We start from the raw sequence: 25,935 nt of genomic DNA on the forward strand, positions 1-25,935 counted from the left end.
AGAATGATTTGCAGGGCTTATTCCAGAACAAGGTCTGCTTCCTCTAGCTAAGCACCTACTGACTATTCTGATATCTGCTCTGCAGTTCAGTTTGAGTTCACTGAAATCTTGGGAATAGCATGGAGCTGAAAGAAACCAAAACACAGCACTATACTAGCTATTAGGAAGAAAATTATCTCTATCCCAGCCAAAACCAGGACACCCCCCAACATTCACATAATTATATAATGGACTTACACATGTCTTTGGCTCTGAAAGCGGAGTCCACTACACTTTCCCTTGAGCTCTTCTGGTGGGTAGTTGTTCTCACCTGTTCAGAAGACAGTAACAAAATTCATCAGGTTTGTGGGATTTAGAAGATTTTGGCAAAGCTTTGCCTTTTATCATTAGACTGTTCTCATTTTGACAGATAGATTTTATATTTTTACAGTAGCAAAATAGTTAGGTCTTTGGCTTCCAAAGCTGAGTGATGAGGCAGAAAAACCTAGATCCCACTGAAGGTGATCTGGAGTTGCTCACTAATAGGAGCAGGGCACTTGTCAGTATTTTACTCCAACGCAGAACATTTAGCTTCACAGTCAATTTTTCCCTCTAACTCCCAGCAGTGTAGCAGGATTTCCATATATGCATTCTAAAATGAATTGTGAGTTCCCATTTGCATTCTCCATTGACCTGTATTAAAAAAACCTTGATGATGGCTGATTTCCTCCCTAGCTATACATTTTCCTTGCTGAATATACAACACATGATTACAACAAAGCTGCTCAAAGAACTGCACTGGGGATTTTCTATCCTATTAGAAGCGACAGGCCTCAGTGATATTAAAATCTAAAGGCAATGGAAAACCTTAACTATCTGTTGGTGAGTGTACTCTTCACGAAAAAGTTGGTGGTGTTTGTGCTTTTGAAAAGAACATTTTTATAACCAAATATTTATTTCTCAAAATCAGGGATATTTCTGGGCAAAGAAAAAGCAGCCGTGCTACATGGCAATGGCAATCTCACAGAACTTCCTGCAGCGTCAAAGCCACATCCATTCCATCAGTTGTTCCTGGTTAAGCTCTTTGTGAAAGTGATAGCAAACAACAGGCCCTTGGATGTCAGTCACCAAAATAAAGACTCCTGGAATGAAGGAGGATGGATATAATTCCTGATATTACTCAAAGAAAAAGGCTGAAGACCTCTGTGAAGGGAGAATGAATATAACCTGCCCAGCAATGCACATCCACAAGTACACCCAAATATTATCCATGCAGCACTTTTGCAGAATACTGAAAATTCACAGGCAAACAAAAAAAGGATAAAAACCCCTGACACCTATGATGTGATAACTTACTCCTGAGGAAGCGTATGAATGGCTTCAGAAACCTCATTACGTAGTCAAGTTCAGGCTTGTGGATTCTGCCAAGCTGAATCAAGTGTTGTTCCAGAGGAGTGCTTGCAAGCTCTTCCAGTTCATTTCTGTCATAGGATTTCCCTAGTGAAATTACAAGCAGTGCATATCCTTGGCACTTAGCTTGCAGGGAAATATTTTTTAACATTTTTTTATCCCATTGACTTGTTTTTCCAGCAGATATAATAATGATAAATTTGAGTGGTCTTGGATTGGGAGCCCCTGAGAAAACATTACCAATTGTCCATTGTATGGCATAACTGACAGCAGCCTCTCCATTCAGCTGTTGAAGAGATTCTTTAATATATCTTCTCATTCGGTCTTTACTGCGGTAGGTAACAAAGTCGAACTCTTTCTTTACTGGGCTCTTCCCTGTGCCTGCTTTGAAACCTGGTAGTGCGTGGCTCACCACAGCTATTCTATCCCCTACAATGGATGTTTCTGGATCTGAGGAAATGTTGAATGCAGTGACTGCTCTGCCCATGAAATCTTTGACTTGCTCAAATTCAGCACCACTCAATTTCTGTGAACTATCCAGAATGAACGCAGCATCCACATATGCCCTCACTGAACGAGGTCTGGGATGTTCACAAAAAGCATCTGGATTACATTTGTCTGAAAAAGAATGTAAAATCAATTAGCCTTTTTTTAGACAAATCAAAAAGCAAATATATAACAATGAATGTGATCACAGATCTAAAGTGTCAGAATAGCCTTTTTTTTTTAAGGAAAAAAAAGATCAAAACCACTAGAAAGACCTCAATGCATGTTAGGAAAATAAAGGCTGACTGAAAACACATAATTATGCACCAGGTTCTGCAAGGCAATTGTTGCTCTATTTCCCATTAAAATAAAAAAGATCACAGGAATAGATTTAATTACATTATGACTGCTTATTCTTGTATAAGTTTTTTTTTAAAAATGCAAGATTTAGAAAAAAAGGGAGATCAGGACCTTACTTCACATTAAAATCAATAAAACCCAAAAACTCTCCTCTTTACTTCAGTATGGATTTCATAAGGTATTTAATTTTTTTGGTTATGACAGAGACCACTACATACACCAACTGTAGCAACTTTTTATCATTTGGGCAACATATCAGAATGTATTTACGTGGCTATTTAAATAGAAGTTTTATTCCTACCTAATACAACTGCTGGAAGCTTTTGGAGGAAACCTAAAATATTATGGCACTAAGAGGAGAAATCAATACTTCTTGAAAAAGTACTTCAAGTCAAGAAGAGAAAATGGCATTTTCAGAATTGCAGTTTTTCCCAGTATTGCAGAAAGCACAAGGGTCAATCTTCACAATGATGTGCTTCGCAGAAGAGGGTCTTTGTGATATTTGTGACCTTCACCAAATTGTTGAGGACTCTGGTCAGGAGTCAAAGTTGGTCAACATTGCAAAAATTGCAAAACAACTGCAGTCAAGACTTTTAAAATATTTGCTGACCTTTGAAACTATTATACTTTCTGCGAAAGGTAAATCCAACTCAGACCCAGAACATACAAGTAGGCTGTCCATATTCCAGCAGACTAACAAGTCTTTCTACCAAGCTGTTATGCGCGCTATTGCACAGATAAAGAAGTCAGAGGACCTCACATGCCACAAACGTCAGACCCTTAGCTGAGTCACAAAATGAGATACTCCTTGTTAAGAGTTCATCTGTCTTTCAGACCACTGTGTGTCCCACTAGGAATACACAGGGGTACTCTCCAGCTTTACATAGTGATGGAAAGATCAAAAATTATTTTCTGACAAATAAGGAAAAGGAAGGAGAGAAGGATGTAGGCTCTATCTCTATTACCTATCTTCACCAGTCTGGGAAGATACTGCCTTCACAGAAGAAAGCGTTGATTATTGTTGCTACAGCTTCTTAAAAGTTAGTAAACTTTGTCATGCAGAGGTTTTAAAGCTGAAAGACACTTGTAGCCTTGCACTGTTACATTTAATTAACATGTGCTTTTAGGATGCAATTCAAGTAAGTGCATTCTTTTCAGCCAGGCATTCTGGTCAGTCAAGGATCCAAATACACTGAAATAAAAGCATTTGCTCATGCTAGGTAGAAGGTCCCAGAAAGGCAAGAATAAGGAAATGGCTCTAGATGTTTGACACCACATTTGATAAAACTTAAGATGGACAAACATGTTCTTCCAACTTAAGTATTTTCCTTTAAAGTGGATCTGGCAGTCATGACAATACAGGTGATAGTTTGCCAGTAAATAATGTTCACTGAAAAAAGATTCAGCTTTAGGAATACAACAGAGCCTCAGCCCTTTTGCTTATCTCATTGCTCTTCACTAGGCAATGCTGCATAATATTGTATTTCTCCTGTAATGACAATTCAAAATACCGTATTGGTCTTACCATAACACAAAGTGCAGAGCTGAAATCTTCGTAACACTTCATTGTATTGTCTGCCACGAACATTTAGCACTTGAAACAATCCAGAATCGTCCATCTAGAATCAAAAAATACAGACACCAGGTGAGTACTGATGGGTAAGTGCTCTATGATTTCTTGCTGTTGATCAAGTGTAAATTTAGTGCATGAACTCAGCCCAGAAGACGATTGCCAGGGGTTGTGGGGAGTAAAAAGATGCACTGCAGACAATCAGTGCACATAGCCCAATTGTGCCATTCTCATATAGATTTGTTCCTATCAAGCCTTAAAATGAGATATAACCATTTTTTCTAGTGCTATTGTCCAAATCCACAAAAGCTCTGCGCTTTCTTGTGTCCTTGTGCCAAGACACAAATCCCTCAATTAGTATGTCTGCCTGGGTTCTCCCGCAGTTTGAAGCAAAGGACAGTGATAACGAACAGTTAGCTTTGTCCACAGCAATGACTCCTTCACAAGTTGTGACTTTAGTGAAGCAACTCCCTCCCTCCATCCCTCCCTCCCTTCCTTCCTCCCCCATCCCTCCCTTTCACAGAATCACAGAATGTTTGGGATTGGAAGGGACCTCAAAAGATCATCTAGTCCAATCCCCCTGCCAGAGCAGGAACACCCGGATGAGGTTACACAGGAACGTGTCCAGGCGGGTCTTGAATGTCTCCAGAGTAGGAGACTCCAAAACCTCCCTGGGCAGCCTGTTCCAGTGCTCTGGCACCCTCACTGAGAAGAAGTTTCTTCTCAAATTTAAGTGGAACCTCCTGTCTTCCAGTTTGAACCCATTATCCCTTGTCCTATAATTGGCTGTCACCTGGCTCCATCCTCGTGACACTCACCCTTTATATATTTGTAAACATTAATGAGGTCACCCCTCAGTCTCCTCTTCTCTAAGCTAAAGAGACCGAGCTCCATCAGCCTTTCCTCATAAGGGAGATGCTCCACTCCCTTCATCATCTTTGTTGCCCTGTGCTGGACACTCTCCAGCAGTTCCCTGTCCTTCTTGAACTGAGGGGCCCAGTATCCATCATTATAGTTCACATTTCAAGAGTTACTTCAACAAGTCCTCTCTTCAGAGTAAACAAAGTAAGCATTTTTGTATTCGCTATCATAAATATAGGGAATGTGATGACCAGAATATCATCTGTCTGGGCAAAACACCGTGGGAGGCTTCCAGGTACCAGCTCTTTGGATCACTTTCATCCTCGCTTATGAACTCTGTGTCCGGACAAGTGTTTTTCCTTACAGAAACATCTGAAATAGCAAACCGCTCTTTGCTTTTGCCTGTGCCCTGTTGGTGTCTGCCCTCTCACACTACTTGCTCTACTCTAATCGATGCAACTTGAAATGAACTTCCTCACATTTACAGAAGGAAAACAGTGAACTTTCTATCTGTCTAGGACATGACTCTTCTCATGGAGAGGAAGCTGCAGCAGTGATCACTCGCACCTTGTGGTGATTTTGCAAGGTGAACAAAGTTTAAATCTGTGATGGGTCCCAGAGTATGTACACCTTAACTAGACTACATAATATTTTATAAGGATATTCTAAAGCAAATTTTTTAATTCATTGGTTTTAGAAAGAAGTGACACCTCTTTGGGTGAAGACAATGAATGCTTTAGGAAATAAGCAAAATCTAGTGAATCTGAAAGAAGTCACAGGTCAGATCCTGCTGGGTTTGCTCTCATGAGGAGACCTGAGACATATGCACAAGAATAGAGATTTTCAGTAAGTTTCAGTTTCTCACCTGTAAACCCCTAAGCTGAGCATGACACTTGAGGAAAAGGAAGAGGTTTCATTTCAAATAACTAATCTGCAACAGAAACCACAGGAATGGGACTAAGTAGTTCAGTCTTAATGAGAAACACAGTCTTCCTTTGGGTTTTTTTCCATACAAGTCCCACTGTGCTGAATATGGTCTCTTAATAGACTACACATGGCGTGGAAGTCTTTTTCCCAGATAATATTATCTAATTATGAAAGTCAGAATAAAAACGAAATAGGCTAAAATAATCCTGGGCATTGCTCCATGAGTTTCAACTGCATGTTAGATAAACACAACTTAATCAATTTTAAAACAGCAGTTTTACTGTATAAGTTAGGGAAGAAAGGAAGAAATATATCTTTTAAATTAATAAAATCCTCATGTGTAGCAGTATTATAATTTCTGCAAGGTCACATATTATTTTTGTTGAGCATTAACACAACATAAATCAATAACTCCCTTTTATTGACATAAAAATCTTCCATGTCTTGCTCACAATTATTTTTTTCATATATCCTTTCTGTCATTCCTCATCAGACAGAAAAATAATTTACTCTCAACACAAAATTTCTAGTTATCACACAATCTTTTCTACATTATTTCATAGAAATACAACCTCACTCCATAACATATTATTTAATGCCGAGTTTATCTCATTGAATTTGGACTTTTCTGTCTAAAATGCAATTGCATGATTTCCTAGGACATTTATAATACACAAATCACATTTCCCTGTAGGACCACTTGGCAAGTATTAAATGAAGCCACAGTTACTAAATCCGTTCTAACATTTTTTCTTTACAGCAAGTGACCTGAGTATAACACCCTTTCAGAAGCTAAACAGCAGAATAATAAAAATTAATCCATGCTTTAGTGAATTTGCAGTATACAGCAATTTATTTTAGAAGATAAAGTCTACCTGCAGCACTTTTACAATATGCTCTATTAAGAGCGATGTGACTACTAATAATTTTGAGCTTTATTACTTTAAATATAAGAGAAAGGCAGAAACCACCTCAGAACAGGTTTTGAATTTTCATTAGCTGGTCTATGGGCACCAATGATACACCTCATACTTTACAAGAGAAACAGTTTGTTGGCTTGAGGATTTTGAAGTATTCAGTGATAAGGGCCATCTACCTTAATAATGTAACTAATAGTTGATTTTGCAACAATGGATAGGAGGGATTTGCAATGTGGGCCACAAGATCCAACAAAGAAGCCAGGCTACTTAGCCGGATGATGTCTTCCAGCTCCAAAGACTTCCTATTCTCATGCTGTTTCACAGTTTCTCCATTGTGAAAATGGTGGATGAATTGTGTCAGATGCGTTGCCTCACAGAATGCCATTTCCCAGTGTCCCTTCCCTGTACTGTGCTCCCAAGGGAAGAGGGCAGAAGCCCTGTTATCAGCCTTCCATACATTTTCTTTAGAGAAGTGACAGAGAAAGGGCAATAAGATCACAAGAGGAAAGCACATCGAGTGGCAAAGTGCTACTCAGGTTCCGATAACTTATTTTGTAAAGTGAGTGCACATTCACTCATAGGTAAAAGTAGGACAGATACATCTGATTCTGAGAAGATCGCACTGTACCAGAACAGACAAGCAGAGGCATTTTACAGTCTTTCTCTTGAAGCAAAAGCTCCACACTGTTTCTCATAACAAGGAACCCTACCCAATATGATGCAGCACAAAGCAAAATAGGACACATGCCTGGCGCACAACCTTGAGACAGAGTACCCTCTTAGAAGTTTTTCAGAGTGATATCTCATATGTTTAACTTCCTAGAAGTCCATGAGAGAAGGGAGAGAAGAATTTAGCACCATTCTTGATCATGAACATCTTAATGAGTGATAGATGATGCTGGACAGAGAGGTACCTTTGAGATGCACATCTCTTATATGTCACTAATGCTGGCCTGTTTTATACATTTTTTATTAAACATCCACCTAAAGGTCTTTAGCAAGACAGTACTGTGCTGGTAAGCCAAGGTTTTAGGAAATTACCCCTCACAGAGATCCACACACATTGACCCATAATGTTCCTGCAGATGTTTCAGTGTTTATAGGGCACCTCCATGATAAACATGAAGAAGAGTAGACACCTTGAACTGCCATAAATATTTCTGTGAAAAACCTCCATCATTGTCTGCCATATTCCAGAATACTGAAAATCCAATCTACAAACACAAGTCTATTCCTAACTTTGTGTCTCCAAGTATGTGTTCTCTTTTCATTGTAGAAGTGACTGTGAGGACAATTGTTTTGCAATTAGGGAAGGAACTTGGAATCAAAGAGATAATGGAACAGGCAGAGAAGAATCTTTATTTGCATTGATTCTAGGTAAAAAAGTGAGATTTAAACTCAAAGTTCAGCACTCTCTGAGATAAAGCCAGCAACCTCATTTCAATACTATTTCATAGAAAACCAGTTCCAGCACATGAACCATTTGCCAATGAAAAGAGAGCTTCTGAAATAAATTTACAGGAAAGCACAACATCCAGACCTTGGGAGAGATGACCACATTCCTTTATTACTCACGCTGCATTTGTTTCTAGGAAAGAGCATTCCAAAAGGATGATTAAAAGGAGCCTCAGTAAAACCTCTCAAGTCACACTGGCCTAGAAAACAAAGCTTGCCTTTTAATCTGAGAAACTGCTTTGAGAATCTCTAGTATCCTTGGCAGTGAAAGTGGATGCCCTTTACCAATGTTGCATTTTTTGCCTTGATGAAGATCATTTACATCATTTACATTTAGTAACAGGTCCACAAGAAGGACGTAAGGAACACACTCCAGGTTCACGGGAAGAACTGTCTTCTTCAGAAATCTCCAGTGTTAAACCAGCACATTTTTATCCTCACCAGAGCTGACTCCTGAAGTCCAGGCAACAGGAAAACCACAGATAATTCTTGCTATTTTAAGTATTCCTGTGGTTAATTTTTGAAAAAGCTTAGCATGTAAACATGCCAATATCAGACTAGTGTTTTACCTAGCGTTCAGTATTTTAGTTCTTTGATTGTTTTTCCTTTCTATTCATTGCTACACACATTTCATATACATTAAAGCTATGGAAATGCTAGTACAAAGAATAAGGGGGTTTTTAAACTTTTAATCCCTTATTATGCATTAGAAGCATTTTCTATAATTACACTCTTTTTTGATAGCTTCTTTGCCAAGTGCTAAAACAAGGGATTTGCATGTAGCCATTTACTGTGCAAGGCTTGCTGATACATTGAAGGTTTTCCTACTAAACACATTCTGTGAGTTTTTACTATTTTAGAGTGAACCATCTGGAGAGCTGAGAATCTGCTGTTCGATGATCTGCTTCATAGGACTATAAGTAGATGGGAATAGTTCCAAAATATTAGAGTTGTAACAGATGCTTTAATCAGAAAGTTATTGACCCGAAATCTCTCCTCTATAAAGTTACTCATGTATTTTATGGTGTGCACACATTATCTTTGTTGTCATCTGCTAAGGTATTCTTATAAAATCTCCAGTGTTTTCACACCTTCCATTAGCATCACTGAAAATTAACTGACAGCTACTGGTGAACAGAACTTGGATCAAAGTTTGTTTCAGGTGAGTCACTGTACTCAAGAGTATTACATGTGGGATTAGCATTACCTAATACATTTAATGTTTCTTGTTTTAAACTAATATTACTGAGCATAAAGAAGAAAAGTTTAGTATATTTCTTACCAGGAAAGCTTGGGAGATGTGGGGCGTGTTTTCAAAAGCAATAACTACTGGAATGACTTCTACTGCTCTCATCTCCAGGACAGCTTGTTTAACAGAAGATGCATCTGCGGCTGGTCCATGGCTGAAAACCACAGCTATTTTTCTCACGTTAGGACCTTGTAGAGTTCTCTTGAAAACATTCTTGGCAATGAAGCTCATTGCACCTCCAGTGTCTCGTTCACTGGAGGATGTCTGGTAAGAAATATTTTTTAGTGCATTGAGTAGCTTATTCTTGTTGTGAAACTCTGAGAAGCGGATCAGGTGGTGGGTAATGGAGTTGTAGGAAACAACAGCGACTCTGGCTCCCACTGGGCAGTTGCTGTCTCTGATTCTGGCATCGCTCACTATCGCTATCATAATCTCTCTCATCAGTTCAAATGTCTCAGGAGTGACTGTCCTAGAGGAGTCCAAGGCAAACACCAGTTCTGTTGGGTATACTGGGCATTTCAGTTTTCCTAGGAAAAAAAGAGCAAAAGACATCCTCAAATTATTTTGTTCTGTTGCATCTCAGACATGGAGAGTAATGCACATAAAAGCCATACATAAAATGATATAAATGCTAAACTACATCCTGCACTTGACATGTGCACAGAGAAAGAGACAGACAAAAATCTGCCCAGCTTATACTGAAGGGAGGCATAGAAGAGTACAAACTGCTCATTCTTATGAAGAGCTTTTACAAAGATATTTGAAAAATAGTGCTAAGTTATATTAGCGCTATTTTACAGATGGAGAAGCTGCAGCACAGAGATTAAAAGCGGCTTTTCCAGCATCACCCAAGCAGGACAACCACAGGGTCAGAGCAGAAATGATCTTGGGTTTTGTCCAAATTCTGACAGGCTCCACATTCACCTGCACTCTGAACCAGTGGGATGTGAGTCTGCTGCACTCTGTGCCCCCTTTGCTGGGTGTGCCTGCAGAGGCAGAACCTTCACGATCCATCTTGGAGTGAGCTCGCAACAGTCTACATTGAGTCGCATAGAAGTATTCTGTATTTCCAGCACAAAATATTCCCTTTTATAGCTCTTCTTGGGCTCAGGTACTGCTGTGTGGCTCGGATACTGATTTAATGCTATTATTACTACATTATTCTTAGGAGTACTGTTAAGATTTGATAATGCATGTGACACTGGAGTAAAACACATTTCATCTTGTAATTACTACAGCCGCGATATTACATCCAAAAGCAGAAATTGTGTTGAAGAAAATCTGTTGCAGCATGAAGAAAAATGTAATTTAAAAATGACAGGCTATAGCAGGTAACATAACTACCGTAATAAGATCATTTATCTGTCATTCATGAAGAGAGGTGATTACTTTCTTACCATTCCAGCCAAATTCAGAGTAGGACAAAAATTCCATTATCATTTCCTATACATAACTGGTATCAGAAACATATCAGCATGGAACACACAAATACTGAGGGATGTTGTGCCATAATGGAAAGAGGATGGTTAGAGAGAAAGAAAAAACAAAAGGCAAAACAAAGGAGAGCAGTATTGAAACCAGAACAAATAAAGAGGAGAAATTTTAAATTAATAGGTGTGATAAAATTATTTGACAGCTCAGTATAAAGCAGTGCAGGAACTGGTGGGAGTGAAGTTAGGAACAGAAATGAAGGTCAGAAAAAGGACAAGGAAGAAAATTATCTGCAGCGTTGAAACTGCAAGATAATTAGAATTATGAAGGGTCAGAGAAGGATAATGCACAGGAAAGGAACACATAGATAATAGGGGAAAATTACAAATGAGGAACTCATGCTGTTTTGGTATTGCCAACAAGACTCTTACCAATGGTGTTAAATCAAATACTGCTGAAACAAAATGATACAAGGTATCATTTTGGTACCCTGTGAACTGTTATTGCAAATAGAAATCTGTGATATATATAAAAGATGTGAAGGAATTGCATCAAGTTTTAAATGCTCTTTTTCAGTTCTGTTTCTCCTACCTACTTTCACATGAACCGTTCACAACATATTGTACTATCCAAATACATGCCAGCACATGCACAGAGTATAAAACAGGGACAAATTTGTCAACACCATGTTAATGTGAGGGAGTCTTCAGCTGATCAGTATTACACCCACTTTTCAGAGGATGGAAATGAGAGTCCTACATGCAGTAGTGATTAAGATAATCACCACTATTGGCATTAAACAGAAAGGTTATGCCTTGATTTTGAAACTCATAGCAGTCAAGCATATCCATGAAAAATTTATCACAAGTAAGGAAATCTGAGCTTTTGAGAAGTTTTACAAAACAGCAAGGTAAGGGGATAGGATAAAAGGTTTAAAAATAGAATGTAAGTGAATAAATAAGACAAGTAAATAACATTTCTTTTTGGAAGAAGAAGGAAGCAGATGAATTAGATGGCTCAGCACATCTGATCTTGGACTGCAGAGTTTAACTCTTTGCTCTCCACAGATTTCCTAGGCGTAGCATTTCTATTTTGTGCTGCTCCACTTGCAGAATGGGAGTAGAACTTACCTAGACGGCAAGAGCATGTATGTGTAGCAGGAGAAACGTCTCTGTTACAGTGTGCACACCTTAGAGCATATAGAAACTATGAAGCCCTAGTTTGCTTAGGCTCAGTATAGCCAATCACAGAGATGTGCTATTTGAAACTGAGCTAGTGATGGCCAAATAATGTCTGATGGTTTTAATTAAGAACACCTACCACAGCTATGAATATTGACGTGTTCAGTGTCACTGAGTTATTAGTGGAGAGAGACAAACTGCAGAGGAAGCATATGGTGACTAAACACTTGCATTTTAGATAGCTAAATTAAAAGGGGATCTATCCCATCCTACACATGGATTAACAAACTAAAGCTCCAGTTCAGTAAACACCTAACTCTTGATATAGGATTTAATCCCCATGAAGGAACACACAATTCAGAATGTTTGGTTGAGTGCAGCCTAATACTACAAAGGCAAAACAGTTCGGAGCTTATGAGATCTCTGCTAGATTAGTTTGACAAATGAACTCAACCATTCTGCCTGTCTATTAACAGTAACATAGGAATAAGTAATACTCACCATCCCATGAAGCTAAAGAAAGAGAAAAAGAAAGATTAATTGAAAAATTTTGCATCTGAAGAAGTTTTATGTGTGTGTGTGGGGGTTGGTTTTTTGTTTGTTTATTTGTTTGTTTTGGTGTTGGTATGTGGGTTTTGTTTGTTTGTTTGTTTTGGTTTGGTTTGGTTTTTTTTGTTTTGTTTTTTTAAGCTGAAATAATTGGTGGAACACACACTGAATTTAGTTCCCCCAGTTCTACAGATTTTATGCATGCATTATTGTCTTCCGCTGCTATGTATGCTTGCCAAACTCCCTTTGGTTTTATTGGAGAATGGAGTAAAAGGACGAGCAGGACCTGGCTCTGCTCTAGACCAAACATTCTCATTGAGGGGTTTCCACCAGAGTTTATACATACAAATATACCATCAGCTGTAGAAACTCCCACTATTTGGCATAGTCACTTTCTAAGGAATCAGGATAGATCGACTAGGAAAAAATAATGCAAACTTAATTCATGGTAACTGGAACCACTGGATAACAAGACGCTTAACATTTCTAAGAAATTATACTCCAGTAACTTTGGCAAAATAAATTATTCTAAACAACAAATTGCATTCTGAGCCCTAACTTCATTTTTCAAGCACCTGCCTGCTAAGACCATAAATCCACAGGCATGCTGGACACAGAATATGATATTAATAAGACAGGGAAGAAATAAAGTGGTGATACTCAGGCTTACTATATCAAAACAAGACTGATGCTTACAGCTGTGTTTGCGGATATAGTCAATGAGTTCACATGGCTGTGGACAAGAACAAAAAGACATACATGAGCACATGACTACCCAATGAGATGGTGCATTGTTTGTATTTATAACATGGAGTGTATTAGAGATACGTACAGAAAATAAAGCTTGTCCATTTGGTCCTTTACTCCCCTAAAAGAAAAAAAAAAAATTACAGCAATGTTATCTTCATCTCACCCAACTGCTCAGATATTTTACTAATCACAGGGGAAGAAAACAAAAAAAAAAAAAAAATCAAGGCTAAGGGCTGACTGCATTACACATTTTAATATACGATTTTAAATGTCCACCATGATTTGGGGATATGGAAAGTCTATAGCAGAACTTAAGGTTTTCACTACCTGTTATCTGTGTACCTTTTTATTACAGTAAGGGTTTGCAAAGGGTTTGCAAAGACAGACCTCTAGTACTCTGAGAATTTTTTGTACATGCCTGTTGCAACTAATTTCAGCTACAAGCCTATTTTAAAGCTACAAGAAATTCACAGTATGTAATTTTATATCTGACAAAGATGTACAGGGAAACTCTCAGCTTAGCATGAGCTGCAGACTTCTTAGCAGTGGTAACAATTAATGAGAGAAAAACGAAGCCAATCTCTCTTTTATACCATGTTGAATTTGCAAGGCTCAAAGTCAAAGAGGAAATCAATATTTCTAAAGGGAGCATCTTTCTTTTGAAACTTCTGATACACACTGCTGAAGTCCCACAATGGCAATTCTAAAGGGTTTGTTAGAAACACATAATTGCAAAACTTACTGTGCTACTGACAGCCAAAAAATACAGTAAGCATTGTCCTTTGCATTAGTGAAGAGAAGCTCAAAGTGTGAGTCAGGCACACTTTTCAAACATGCAGAAGGTATGCATTTAGATGGTGACTCTTGAAAACTACACTTGTAGGTATACAATTAGCCATTTGCATTCAGAAGTACCTGATTTGTGCTTATATACAGATGAACTCACAATAATTTTTATTTAATAAAATATTTAAGTTTACAGTGTAGTACAATCATGCAATTTACAATATATGCACAACACATCAATGGCAGTCATCAGAACCTTCAGAACATTGCACATATTACCACTTCAGACCACCATAACAGGAAGAAAATGTTTTGTTTCATTCCTTAGTTTCCTTTCAAAACTAAAAGGAACAAATGTATTTTCCAATACCAGCAAAATATATGGAGTCTAGGTCTTACCCTGCGTCCTGGAAATCCCCGGTCTCCTGGGCTGCCTTTCAGACCAGCAGGTCCTGGAACACCCTATGGAATAGAAGCATGTTACATATGTGGTATTCAAAGAACATACAAAGGCGACATGAAATTTACATTTTCTATTGGAAATCAACAGATTTCCTTCCTTCTTCCTTTATTTGCTACATGCTTAAGTTCCACTGACTTAAGTGTAAACAAGAAGTAAGAAAGAAGAACATCAGGTCTGACATAATTTTCACTTTTAAGAGATGAAACAACATGGCACCAATTCTCCTCTAGTAGTTCATTTTTGTTCAGTGTATTGTTCATCCAACATGTTCTAGAACCATTTAGAAATACAATTTTCAAAATACAATTAGCACATGCACATCTTTGCTTTTGGTGACAAGAGCCTTGTTTAATATGTGAACTTTTTGAAAAGCAACACTGAGTTAAAACAGTCCAGTGGGACTGAACTCTTCCCAGTTTGTTACCACCCACAGCTACCAGCTCTCTTTTCTGCAGGGAGCAACAAGTCCCTCGTTAGCCCTGTCACAGCAGAGGAGATCTGAAATTAATATTCAGCCATGGAAAAGCTTGGGGAACAAAAGGAGAAAGAAACACACAAGAAGCCAGAAAAATCAGGGCAAAGAAGTTAATGGAGAATAAATGGGAGCATCACACTGCTCTTGAACCAGCAAATTTCTTCTACAGCAGATTTTTATCTAAAAGGCATAAAAGGCAAGTGAAGTGGAACTGCAGGCAGGACATTCAGAAATGGTCGTTGTTCTGTTTAGTGTGATATAAACAGGGACAGAGCACGACCAGCATTAGAAGCCTTTGAAAATTACAGACATAACATCTAAAAATCAATACAGGTGTGCAATCAGCAAATCAAGGAGGAGCCTATTAAAAAAAAAATCCATTAAAGGACAGCAATGATAAGGCACTTGCCATTCTGCCTCTATATCCTTTTAGTCCACTTTCTCCTGTAATTCCCTTGTCCCCAGCTTCACCCTAGTTAATTGGAAAAAAAAAAAAAAAAGTAATTAAAATGTGAAAACAGGCTCTTCTGATAAAAATGCAAACCTCAAGAAATTATGACAACACTTTCTCAATGAAACACAGGCATATGAAAGGTTGCACACAAAGAATTAGTCATGTGTTCATGAACAAAAAACCAAACCAAACCTGTACTTTGAGCAGCCAATGTTTTGTTGTGTTTTGTTTTTTTTACCAGGGAAATAGAAAATGAGATGCAGCTGTTACTTTAATGCAGCATTGCCAAATAACAAAAGACATACAACATCTTGTTTCACACAAGTGAAAGAACTTCTCCCTCTAATCTGTCAAAGCCATACTGTTGACTATGGTGTATTCTCTCCAAATAATACCTTCTAAGGCAGAAGTGTGCTGCTTCCAAAACGTGATTTACCTACTTGTTTACTAAAGCATACACTGATTTCCCATGGGAGCAGCAAAGAGCTGACAGTTCAATTTATATATCAAAACTTCTAATCACACCCTAATTACTGTGTAAGTAAAAATATTGGAGAAAATATTAACAGGCAATTTTTGTGCATTGAACATCGAAAATGTCCAGTGATATCACCAAGAACAAGCCCTGTCCGATTTTCTACATGTATGGGGGAATGTATACCAGTCAGCAAACTATCGGAACATGTAGTTACACCTGTATAATCACAATGAAGTAAAGAACAATTTATTTAAGCTAACATATATGAAAGCCAGAGAACTGCTGAGGTAAAAAAAAATAACATATACCTTCTGTCCAAGATCTCCAGGAAATCCTTTATTTCCCTATAACATAGAGAGTGGAGATAATTAAATTTACAGTGTCACCTCAGTGTTTTTTTTAAATTGGCATTTGAAAGTAATAGACCGGTTTGTATGTATATGTATGAATACTTACATCATATGTATAATATATACACTGCATATGTAAAATATATGGAAAGATACATACACACATGCAGAAAAAATACGGCCAATGGGGATCTACTTATAGCTTTTGTTTGTCTAAGTCATGAATAAAGAGTGTCATTACAGTGACAGCTGTAGGGGACCAATCTTAGCACATGAAAATTCTTGAGGTGTTTTTCTAGTAAATCAGATGTAGGGCAGATGCTGGTATTTGCTGGTGGTGATATGCCAAGCTGTATTTTTCATTTCCAAAAAAGATACCAGCAAGAGCTCAGTGTTGGCCAAGAGACACTGTCTTGTAGGGACACAATGTGCCATATAGCAACATTTAAGGATGATAACAACTCCTACTTTTTGAATTCAAGGGAGAGGCTCACGGCTCATTCAGGCATTGCTGGATCCAAAATAGCTTTCCAGTGTTTCTCAGGACCAGGCCAATAATGCTTCCGTCAGTGTGTAGGATGAGCATCTCCAGTTTGCCTTCTCCTTCCCTCACATTCCTTGCTCACAATTTCACCAACAATTGCTACAGTATCTGGCTCTTCTCAAGGAAACTGTCAAGGCCACACTGCGCACTTTTCACCACAATCTTGCTGAAGACTTTTTGAATGGTATTACTTGTGTTTCAGTTGTCTGCATAAGGAGCTTAATGTCTCCTTTAGACATATTCTGAATAAAAGACATTTTTGCAGCCACTAGCTCTTACATATTGTAGGAATGTAAAGCTAGAAGGAAACTTGCTATGTGATTTGCCTGGTGTTCCTGCCAAGATATCACATAATCCTGCTTCTGAGAGCATCAAGATTTAAAGCTAGTGAATTAGTCATACTGAATGATTATTAGAAATAAAATCAGTAGTTGAGTAGGTTAGAATTCTATCCCATAAACTTGGAATGAAATTCAAATAGCTATAAATGGTGCCTGTTGTTTGCATTTCCCCCAGCTTTCCCTTTTGTTGTAAATCACTTTTAAAATAATGGGGAAAATAGCAATTTCCTTATGATTCCTCTTTCAGTTTTACCTTTACTCCTTTTTCTCCAGGTGGGCCGTACCCAAAAGCACCATCTTCTCCCTGTAAACAGGCCATTTTTATTTAATTATTTGCATCTGTACTCTTGCACCTACCTGCACCTTATTTTACTGACCAGGTGTTAATTCAAGTGCCTTGGAGTATGGAATCATAGGAAGTCTGATATAAGGAATTGCAATACATTGGGAAGCAGCAAGATGACTTTCAGTCTGTTTTGCTTCATACATATAAGGCTAGACATGAGGAAGAAATTTTTTACAATGAGGGTGGTGAAACACTGGCCCACGTTGCCAAGAGAGGTGGTAGATGCCCCATCCCTGGAGACATTCAAGTCCAGGCTCGACGGGGCTCTGAGCAACCTGATCTTGTTGAAGATGTCCCTGCCTATTGCAGTCAGATGGACTATATGACTTTGAAGGTCCCTTCCAACTCAAACTATTCTAGGATTCTATGATATGCACATTGTGCCCCACAACTGGTCCGAAGAGAAGCAAAATCTCTGCAGTCCATGGGAAATTAAGATCTTAAAAGCAAATACAAAGGTAGAAATCGGTCCTGGCTTGACCTGCAAAGACAGGAGGGATGGTGGGAATTGGCGGGAATATGTACAACATTGTCTCCGAAACTGACCCAGTCTAACAGAAGGGAAGGTATTATACACACAGGAGAAAACCAAGTCCAAAAAAAAACTCCTCCTGTAATCATTGATTGCTCTGAAAATACTACTGCACTGTCTCTAACTGCACCTCACAGCAAATATTTAGAAAATCCAGACCCAAAAGAAATTGCATTTTTTTACTGCTACTAGAAATCAATCAAACTCTTGTTTATTCTTTCTTCACAACCAGCACAATTAGAACCATATTCCAAAATATCAGACAGAAAGTTTCAATCTCAAAACCTGAAGTACCTGCTCGTTCTCTATTTACTAATTCAAATAATATTTCTTCCAAATACTATTAATAGAAATTTTGTATTATTACAGTGGAACGTACCAAAGGTTTGGGGTCATATGTGCACTTGTAATTCACACCTGTATTCATCCAGAATAACCCTAATATAATTGTTAGGCAACTCACAGCAAAAAGTAGTTTAAAATTTATATTCTCTCAGTTATTCTGAAGGAAAAAAACCTACATTCTCTCTGTTATTGCACTTAATATTAGGTCTTAATTGACCAGACTGAAATTCCTCTTGAGTTATATATCTTTTAGGACAGGACAGGCCTCCTGCATTAGGTCTGGTGTAGTCAAAATAAGCAGCATAAGGATAAAAGTACAAACCTGCCTTCCCCGCAAACCATATGGACCTCTTTCTCCTTTCGGTCCTGGCTCACCAGGTTGTCCCTATTAAAAAAAAATAATTAAGTAAACCATTCGCATACTCATCTGAATCACGCTTGGGGACACTGAATTTCAAAATGAGTTTCTGCAAAGGAAATCTGAAATATTGTATTGGAGCTCCTTCTTCAACTCTCTAAATACAGGTTGAAAGGAAGATTTTAATAATATGGGAAGACAACCAGATTTTTCAAAGATTATATTATTTCCAAACCAAAGAACAAAACATTCCTAGTGTCAGGTCAAACAGCCTCTATTAAAGGATGAGAAATTATAAGTATTAAAGGGGTAAAATCACTGGCTCCAAATAGTCAGTTTACAGTCTAACAATTCAGTTTCAAAAGGCATGGAAGAATTTCCTTCATCCTGTGGAATAACTATCTGACTATACCAGTTGACAAATCCCACACATGCATCCACAAATATGAAGGAATTTGACTAATCTGAAAGAAGATATGACAACACTATTACCTTCAAACTACTTTCTCACAATTTATAAAATTACACAGGCATCCTCAGGACTGCAGGCAAAGAAGTCCCTTAAACCTGACTTTTATCTTGAAAGCCACTTTGCATTTATCCTTTATTTAGATGTGCAAAAGCTAGACTGAGTGATCTCACCCAGAAGAAGTTTTGTGTATATCCTGAGACACCAGAATTTATGCCTATGAAAATCATGATTGTTTACTTTTGAGATACCCTACACATCCTAAAATGTATAAATAAAGCATTTCAAATATTTTACACTTTTTCACCATAAAGATTGTTACTCTTAATTTTGTCAGGCATTTGTCTTCTGGATTCTCGGCTTCTCATTATTCTGAATGTTTGAGTTAAAAGGGAATGCTGAAACTCTATTATATAATAACACCTATATTGATGTCTGGTTATATGGAGCTTTCCCCCCAGACTCTCTAATAGCTATTTTAGCCTGGCACAGAGCTTACAATTTCTTTCAGGAAGAGTAAATCAAATAAACATGAACTGCTAGGTCCTAACTGAAGAAATACACAACATGGTTTATCATGCAGATGACACCAGCCTTGTAAAGAGCTTACAAACAGTTATCCATTTACAGAATTAACAAACTACCCAGACGGTAAAAGTTACATCTAAATGTTTAACAGATGAAATGGAATTCATTAAAAATTCTGCTTTCCTGAACTTCCTACTCCACGTTTTGGCAGAAAGAGGCTTTTCAAATAAGAGAAAGTCCAGATCGAAAAAGCTTACATTTGAAAAGCTCTGTGCAACTGTGGCCAGAGCCAACATGCACACCGTGCTGGCAGTGCTTGCTTGGGGTTTTTTCAAAGGAATTTAAGTACCATACAAACTGCAATCCAAAAGGAAACATGATAAAGCTGATTTAAACTTCAACACAAAATTGCTATTCAGATCAAGAGACCGATCCTGCAGAAATCCCCTGAATCTTTGCCAGGGAAATAGTTCCAGATACAGATTCCAATAACAGAACAGGCAAGCCATCAACAACATCAAGGGAGGGAATGAAACAAACAAAACTAATAGAGTAATTTAACTAAGGGAACCTTACTTTAATTCCTGTTTTCCCAGGAGCTCCAGGAGCCCCTGCCAGACCCACAGCTCCTGGTTCATTCTGAAACAAAGGAGACAAATACTAAGGTGTAAAATACGAAAACAGAAAACATGCAGATTCTTTCTAAGCTTGGACCTATATTTTATAAAAATTTACTAATGCTATAAAATTTGTAGACTACATAACCGCTATCTACCCCTCCTTACAGCCCTCCCCTAGACAGGAGTGCTCAAGGTTCCAGGAAAAAGGTTGGTCTTCCAGATAACACAAGATGACATACTGTTAAGATCAGCTTCTACCTCCAAGCTTCTTGTTTGAGTCTGTGATTCATCTCCAATCCACAGTTGAACAGAATGACTAAGAAGGAGGAAACTAAATGGAAGAAAACTGTAGGTGCAATTCTATTACTTGTAAGTTAAAATTAAGGATATTGATAGAATTTGTCTTGAAAGCTGGTTAGAGAACATGATCCTATTTTCTTCAGGATTTTAATCCAATGTAGTTATTTCTGGTATAACAGGAGTTTGGCTCAACCAAACATTCCTACAGCCTTTAGTATCCTCTCTCTGAAATATCTGGCTGCAGAATGACAATAACCAACTGATATAGTACCAATGGAATGCTTTCCTCCAGACATTTGGCAGGGCTTAGTCAGCCAAAGTAAATAAAATTTAGCTTCCTAGTTGTAAAATAGCACACTCCACTTCTTCCTTTATTCTCCCTTAAACTGCAGAAGCTTTAAAAACACAGAGGCCATTTTTACTTTTATTGGGATAGCACATTTTTTCTAGTCTTCATCATGCCAATCTTTTATTCTGTCAGTCCCAAACACATACTGTTATTTGACCGTATACTCTATACGTAGCCAAAATATTCTAACAAAGTTGCTAGCAGCTGTGCATCACCATGGCCATTTAAAAACTTGTGGGGGGAAAATACTGACCTTTGTTACAAGAAAGCCTCAGTATTGCATCAGCAGCAATGGGAACTTCACTTGAGCAAGCCAGGTTAGCATCTTGGCCTCATTTGTAGCCAAAGAGCAGCTGCCGCACTATTCCAAAGAAAGCCACGCTATTCTAAATATTTTCTGGAGAAAATCAGCGGATGTGGTGTTTGGATGATACATCAGAGCAAAGGCAGATCTGCCCTCCCAGCCCTGCACAGCTGGTTTCCAGAAGCTGTGACTGACATGTTCTGTTACTGCATGTGACCACAGACTTTTGTATGTAACGGATCTCAGAGACCAGAACTAATGTGTTCTTCATGAAGCACATGTGTTTTTTTTTTAACAAGGTGTAGAAAACTGTAAGACAGGAAGACAGAGTGCTCTCCAGTTATTCAGCATCTTTTAAAATGAACAAGTCTCATTATAAGATAATGAAGAGGAAAGGTACTCATCTGCATTCTCTATACAGGACCAGACATATGGAGATTTCTATCTTTATTGACTCTTAGGGTATTTACAAATGTGTGGAGTGGGGCTTGAAATTGATTTGACTATGTGCTAAGTAAGGCTTACAGCAGTGAGGGTACAGTAGCTAAGGACACTATCCATAAAGCTGTCAAAACAACTGCAGTAACTGTATTTCTTTTACAACAACAACAAAACCCCAGCAACACAGAGTGGTGTTCAGTGGACTTGGATGAGGATTTGAATGGTGTAACTTAAATATTGTAAAACACAGTATCTGTGTAAAACTCTGTATCTTGCAGATCATCGAGTTGTTATGGGAAGGGACATCAGAAAGGGCAATGCTTTCTCCAGTACCCAGACCAGCATATCAGATAATATGTGATACAGAAATAAAGACTGGAACAGTTAACTTGAGTGAAAAGATTAAATGACCACAGACTAGAATCATTCCAGATAATAATGTCATGAAAACAGGAGAATAAAATATCTTTCTGTAATAGAGGATGGTAATTTCAACTGATATGCTTCAAATGACAGTGTAACTAGCATGGACTATTTTAGAGTATGAGGAAATTAAATATTTTATTCCCAAACAAAAGTAAGTTGATATGGTCAGATAACAAAAGTATTATTGACAACAAACAGCTTTATAGATGTGATACGGAACTGCACAACCCCATTTCATAACCATGTTGCATTGATTTCTGGGGAAAAATGGTAACTACCAGAACCAGACGCAGTTTCTTTGTGGTGAATTATAGCAGGAAAGAAAGTGGGAAAACACAAAGTCTAATGGATGAATCAATTTGATCAGGCTTTTGTTTTCAGTGTGGTTCTGTGACCTGCTCTGTGTTTCTGGGAAGGTCTACCCATTGCTCTGCTTCTGCCTCTCCCTCCCCTGCTGCTGCTCAGCCCTGGACTAACTATTTGGATCTCAGGTAGTTTTTTTAACAGGGTTTGACTGCACTTCCAAGACTGATAGCACTTCTGATAAGGGGAGGAATCACTAGGGACATCACCAGGAACAGAATGGCAATCCTGGGTGTCATATGCTAAGACACAATGTCTCATATAAAAATATTCTGATACAAGATTTCTTTAAGAAAAGGTTTTCAAATACTGGGCAAGGGAAAAAAAGTGGTGAGAAATTATTCCCAGTCACTAGTTAGTGGTTGTGACCCACCTCACACAGCATGACAAGTTAAGTGCTAATTGCAAAACAGGAAATCAATTCCCTTTTGGTCACTGAGGACCACACTTGCAAGTAAACACAACATTAACATCTACACAGAGTGTTCAATCAAAATACCTGGAACTGGTCACAAACCACTGAAGACAGTGAGAGAACTGGACACCTTTTGGACAGAACTGACAAAAATATGTGAAATTCAATCAAGAGATGTGCTTCATAAGTCAAACTGAAGCCTGCTCAGCTCACTATTGGCAGAGAAAGACAAAAATAAGCAGTTTGTTCCCATGGTAAACTGTTTGCTGGGAAACATATATTTAAATAAGACTGCATATAAAAAATTAATTACTTCTCACATCAAGGAAGCATTTAAGATATCTTCCTAAAATAACAGCAAGCATTCCATGCCTGAAGAAAATTTTGCTTTAAGAATCTTGTTCTCAAGAGAAAAAGGCATCTTTTTTATGGATAAGCACACAATAGAAAAAATATCTATACTTGAATGTTGAATGGGCTCTGAAAAAAAACAAGCTAAAATAGTTTATATTTTCCATGAAAATCTTGGAATTTGGCACAAGAATAGCAAAGAGGACATATGTGAGTGATGTACAGGACATTCACAGTTCAAAAGCAGTTTGTTCCAAAGTTGGTGCTCACATCAGAAACAGAGCAGGACATGATAGTCCCAGTGTATTATATTTGATTCTAAAAAAATCTTTACGGAGGCCACAACTTTTGAATTCTACAGGATGACGCTCTAAAAAAATCAGTCATTCATTTTGTGGAAAACACAGAGACATTAGATAGAGAGCAGCCTTCCACTCTCATCAGTATGACCCCTCCCTGACATATATGTAATTATCTTTTCAGCACCAAAGTCTCAGGGAACAATGTTACAGTGAAAACAAGACTGATCTCCTATGAGCCACTAACTGGCTGGCATTCCAACAACCTGGAGCCACATAAGGAATTTATCTCGTACTGCCTCATATAGAGCAATTAGTAATTTCTCTCTTTTTTTACTGTGAATCAACAATTTGTTTGAATCCTGCCAGTATTTGTTTTCAAAAGGACAACAGTAATAGCAAAGTGAGGGACAGAGGGAGATCTGGGAGGGCTGTCACAGGTAGGAACTCAGTATCATTTCCTTAATTTACCAGACAGCTACTGATCTGAAAAGGGGAAAATTTCTGTGGGCAGAGGCTACACAAAAGAGCTAGGTGAAAAAATGCCTGCATAGCGTAACATCCTTCACTCCTCTCCTGCTCTCCACCCAGTAACCTCACTAGTGAGTAGCAATGGCAATCAGAGCCAAAAGCAGGAGGTTGAGCTGGTTTCATGATCATTAATCTGCTCAGTACAAACGGCAAGAGCTACACTTCCCATTAAATATATCTGAAGGCCAAGGGAAGGCAGCTCATAAAAACATATGGCTGTGTGGGAGATGGGAGATATTTGGTGGTTGACAGAGGAGTGAATGGTAGTTTCAGAGAAAGGAGTGAGCAAGGGACTCTCCTGGGACCTGGGTGTTACTGGGAAGCCTATCACCAGGAAGCCAATAAGAAGGCTTATGGGAACACGTACATATCAGTTCATACATACTACTTAATGTGTTTAACCATCAACTTTTAGCCTGTCCGGCCAAATTATTTCACTGGATTGTGAAAAATAGTCTGTTTACTTTGCTGTTGAATTAAAGTACTCAACTCCAGTTATACAGGAGGTTGCAGGAAGTCAGAGCATGGACAACAAAAATGTTAACGCACTCATAACAAAACATCCATATCATCACTGCTCTTAAAAGCAAGCCCTTACAAAAAACCAAACCAAACCAAACCAAAACCAACAACAACTACCAAAACAACCAAACCAATCACGAAGAACCGCAAACAAACAACCAACCCTCCCAAACCAACCACAACAACAACAAAAAACAACCAACCAAACCAAAAACAAACTGAAAAAACCACACCAACCCAAAACAACAGAAACCAAACTGCTACAGCACTTGGAGCAAGATTTACACCCAGAAAGGAGACTAAGGAGCAAAGGCAGAAAACCTCTCTAAGACAGATTTTTGCCAGTGAAAGAACTAGAAGTCTTATGAACCAAAGTTAAATAAAAATAAATAAAATTGTTAGATTAATAACATTAATTTATACTTTATAGTTTCTGCATGACCAAATCTGTGACCTTTCTTATCTTCTTCTGTCTTAGCTTACTATAATAAAACTGCCAAGTCCTTTGTTAATAGCTTGTTATAGATAACTACAACAATGTATTGGGTATAATTGAGGAATTTATCACAGCTTGAAAAAAATACTGATGCAGGAAAAGTGCCTTACACTATCACTTTTTTCTCCATTATTGCTAGGAAGGTGGCATTATTAGAAAGCTAATATTTTATCAGCAATGATTAAGTTGTATGCATATTTGCTATTGCTTTTGTCTCTTAGCAATATGTATCTGATTTCTGGTCAATACTACGTACTGAGAAGAAATTTGAAAAATGAACGCAATTAAAAACATTCGCATTGCAATCCTCACTTGTTTACACACCCAGTACCTTACAATTAAACAACACGGCACGCTTTCAGTATATTACTTACTGAAGGACCCTTAGGTCCTGATCTTCCTTTCTCTCCTTTTTGACCATTAATGCCTTTTTGCCCCTAAAAAAACAAAGTGTACAAAATAGTTCAGTTAACACACACAAGCCATTAGTGTTGTGTATTTTTTTTCCATAATAATGTTTACCTGAGGTCCTTTGTATCCTTGTTTTCCTTCCAAGCCATTCTGACCAGGCTGTCCACGATTGCCCTGTTTTCAAATGACAACAAATCTTTGTCTTGTTAAGGTTTTCTCACGTGACCTAACAGACAGTAATATAGTGGAATTTATTTTATTTAAAATATTTTTTTTTCTTTACAACTTCCTGCTATGGATAACATATCCTCTTACATTTACAGATGTCAGGAAAAATTCCAGAAGAATATCTAACCAGCCTGATTTCAACATGTTGAACACTGCAGACCCAGAATGAACTAGTAATCAACACAGCAAAACCAATCCAAAGACAGTACTCCAAAACCACACAGTGATAATATTCTTGAAATAAAATATTGTGTGTGGAAAACACAAAAGGCACTAAAAATA

General features: G+C 38.0%; 1 protein-coding gene across 1 annotated transcript; it reads right to left on the reverse strand.

Moving 5' to 3' along the window:
• Nucleotides 1-233: 233 nt before the first annotated feature.
• On the reverse strand, nucleotides 234-25,797 carry LOC309435851 (collagen alpha-6(VI) chain-like; the record flags this gene model as incomplete). Its single annotated transcript, XM_082044594.1, has 16 exons — nucleotides 234-310; nucleotides 1,336-2,007; nucleotides 3,761-3,854; nucleotides 9,251-9,744; nucleotides 12,331-12,342; nucleotides 13,075-13,111; nucleotides 13,211-13,246; nucleotides 14,314-14,376; nucleotides 15,262-15,324; nucleotides 16,093-16,128; nucleotides 17,273-17,323; nucleotides 18,565-18,627; nucleotides 20,174-20,236; nucleotides 25,389-25,451; nucleotides 25,537-25,599; nucleotides 25,741-25,797. 16 exons carry the CDS (start codon nucleotides 25,795-25,797, stop codon nucleotides 234-236), a joined length of 1,944 nt encoding a protein of 647 aa, XP_081900720.1.
• Between the last annotated feature and the right edge of the window lie 138 nt (nucleotides 25,798-25,935).

Source organism: Streptopelia decaocto (assembly GCF_964273445.1).
Source record: "Streptopelia decaocto genome assembly, chromosome: 2".
In the NCBI taxonomy this organism is placed as follows: domain Eukaryota; kingdom Metazoa; phylum Chordata; class Aves; order Columbiformes; family Columbidae; genus Streptopelia; species Streptopelia decaocto.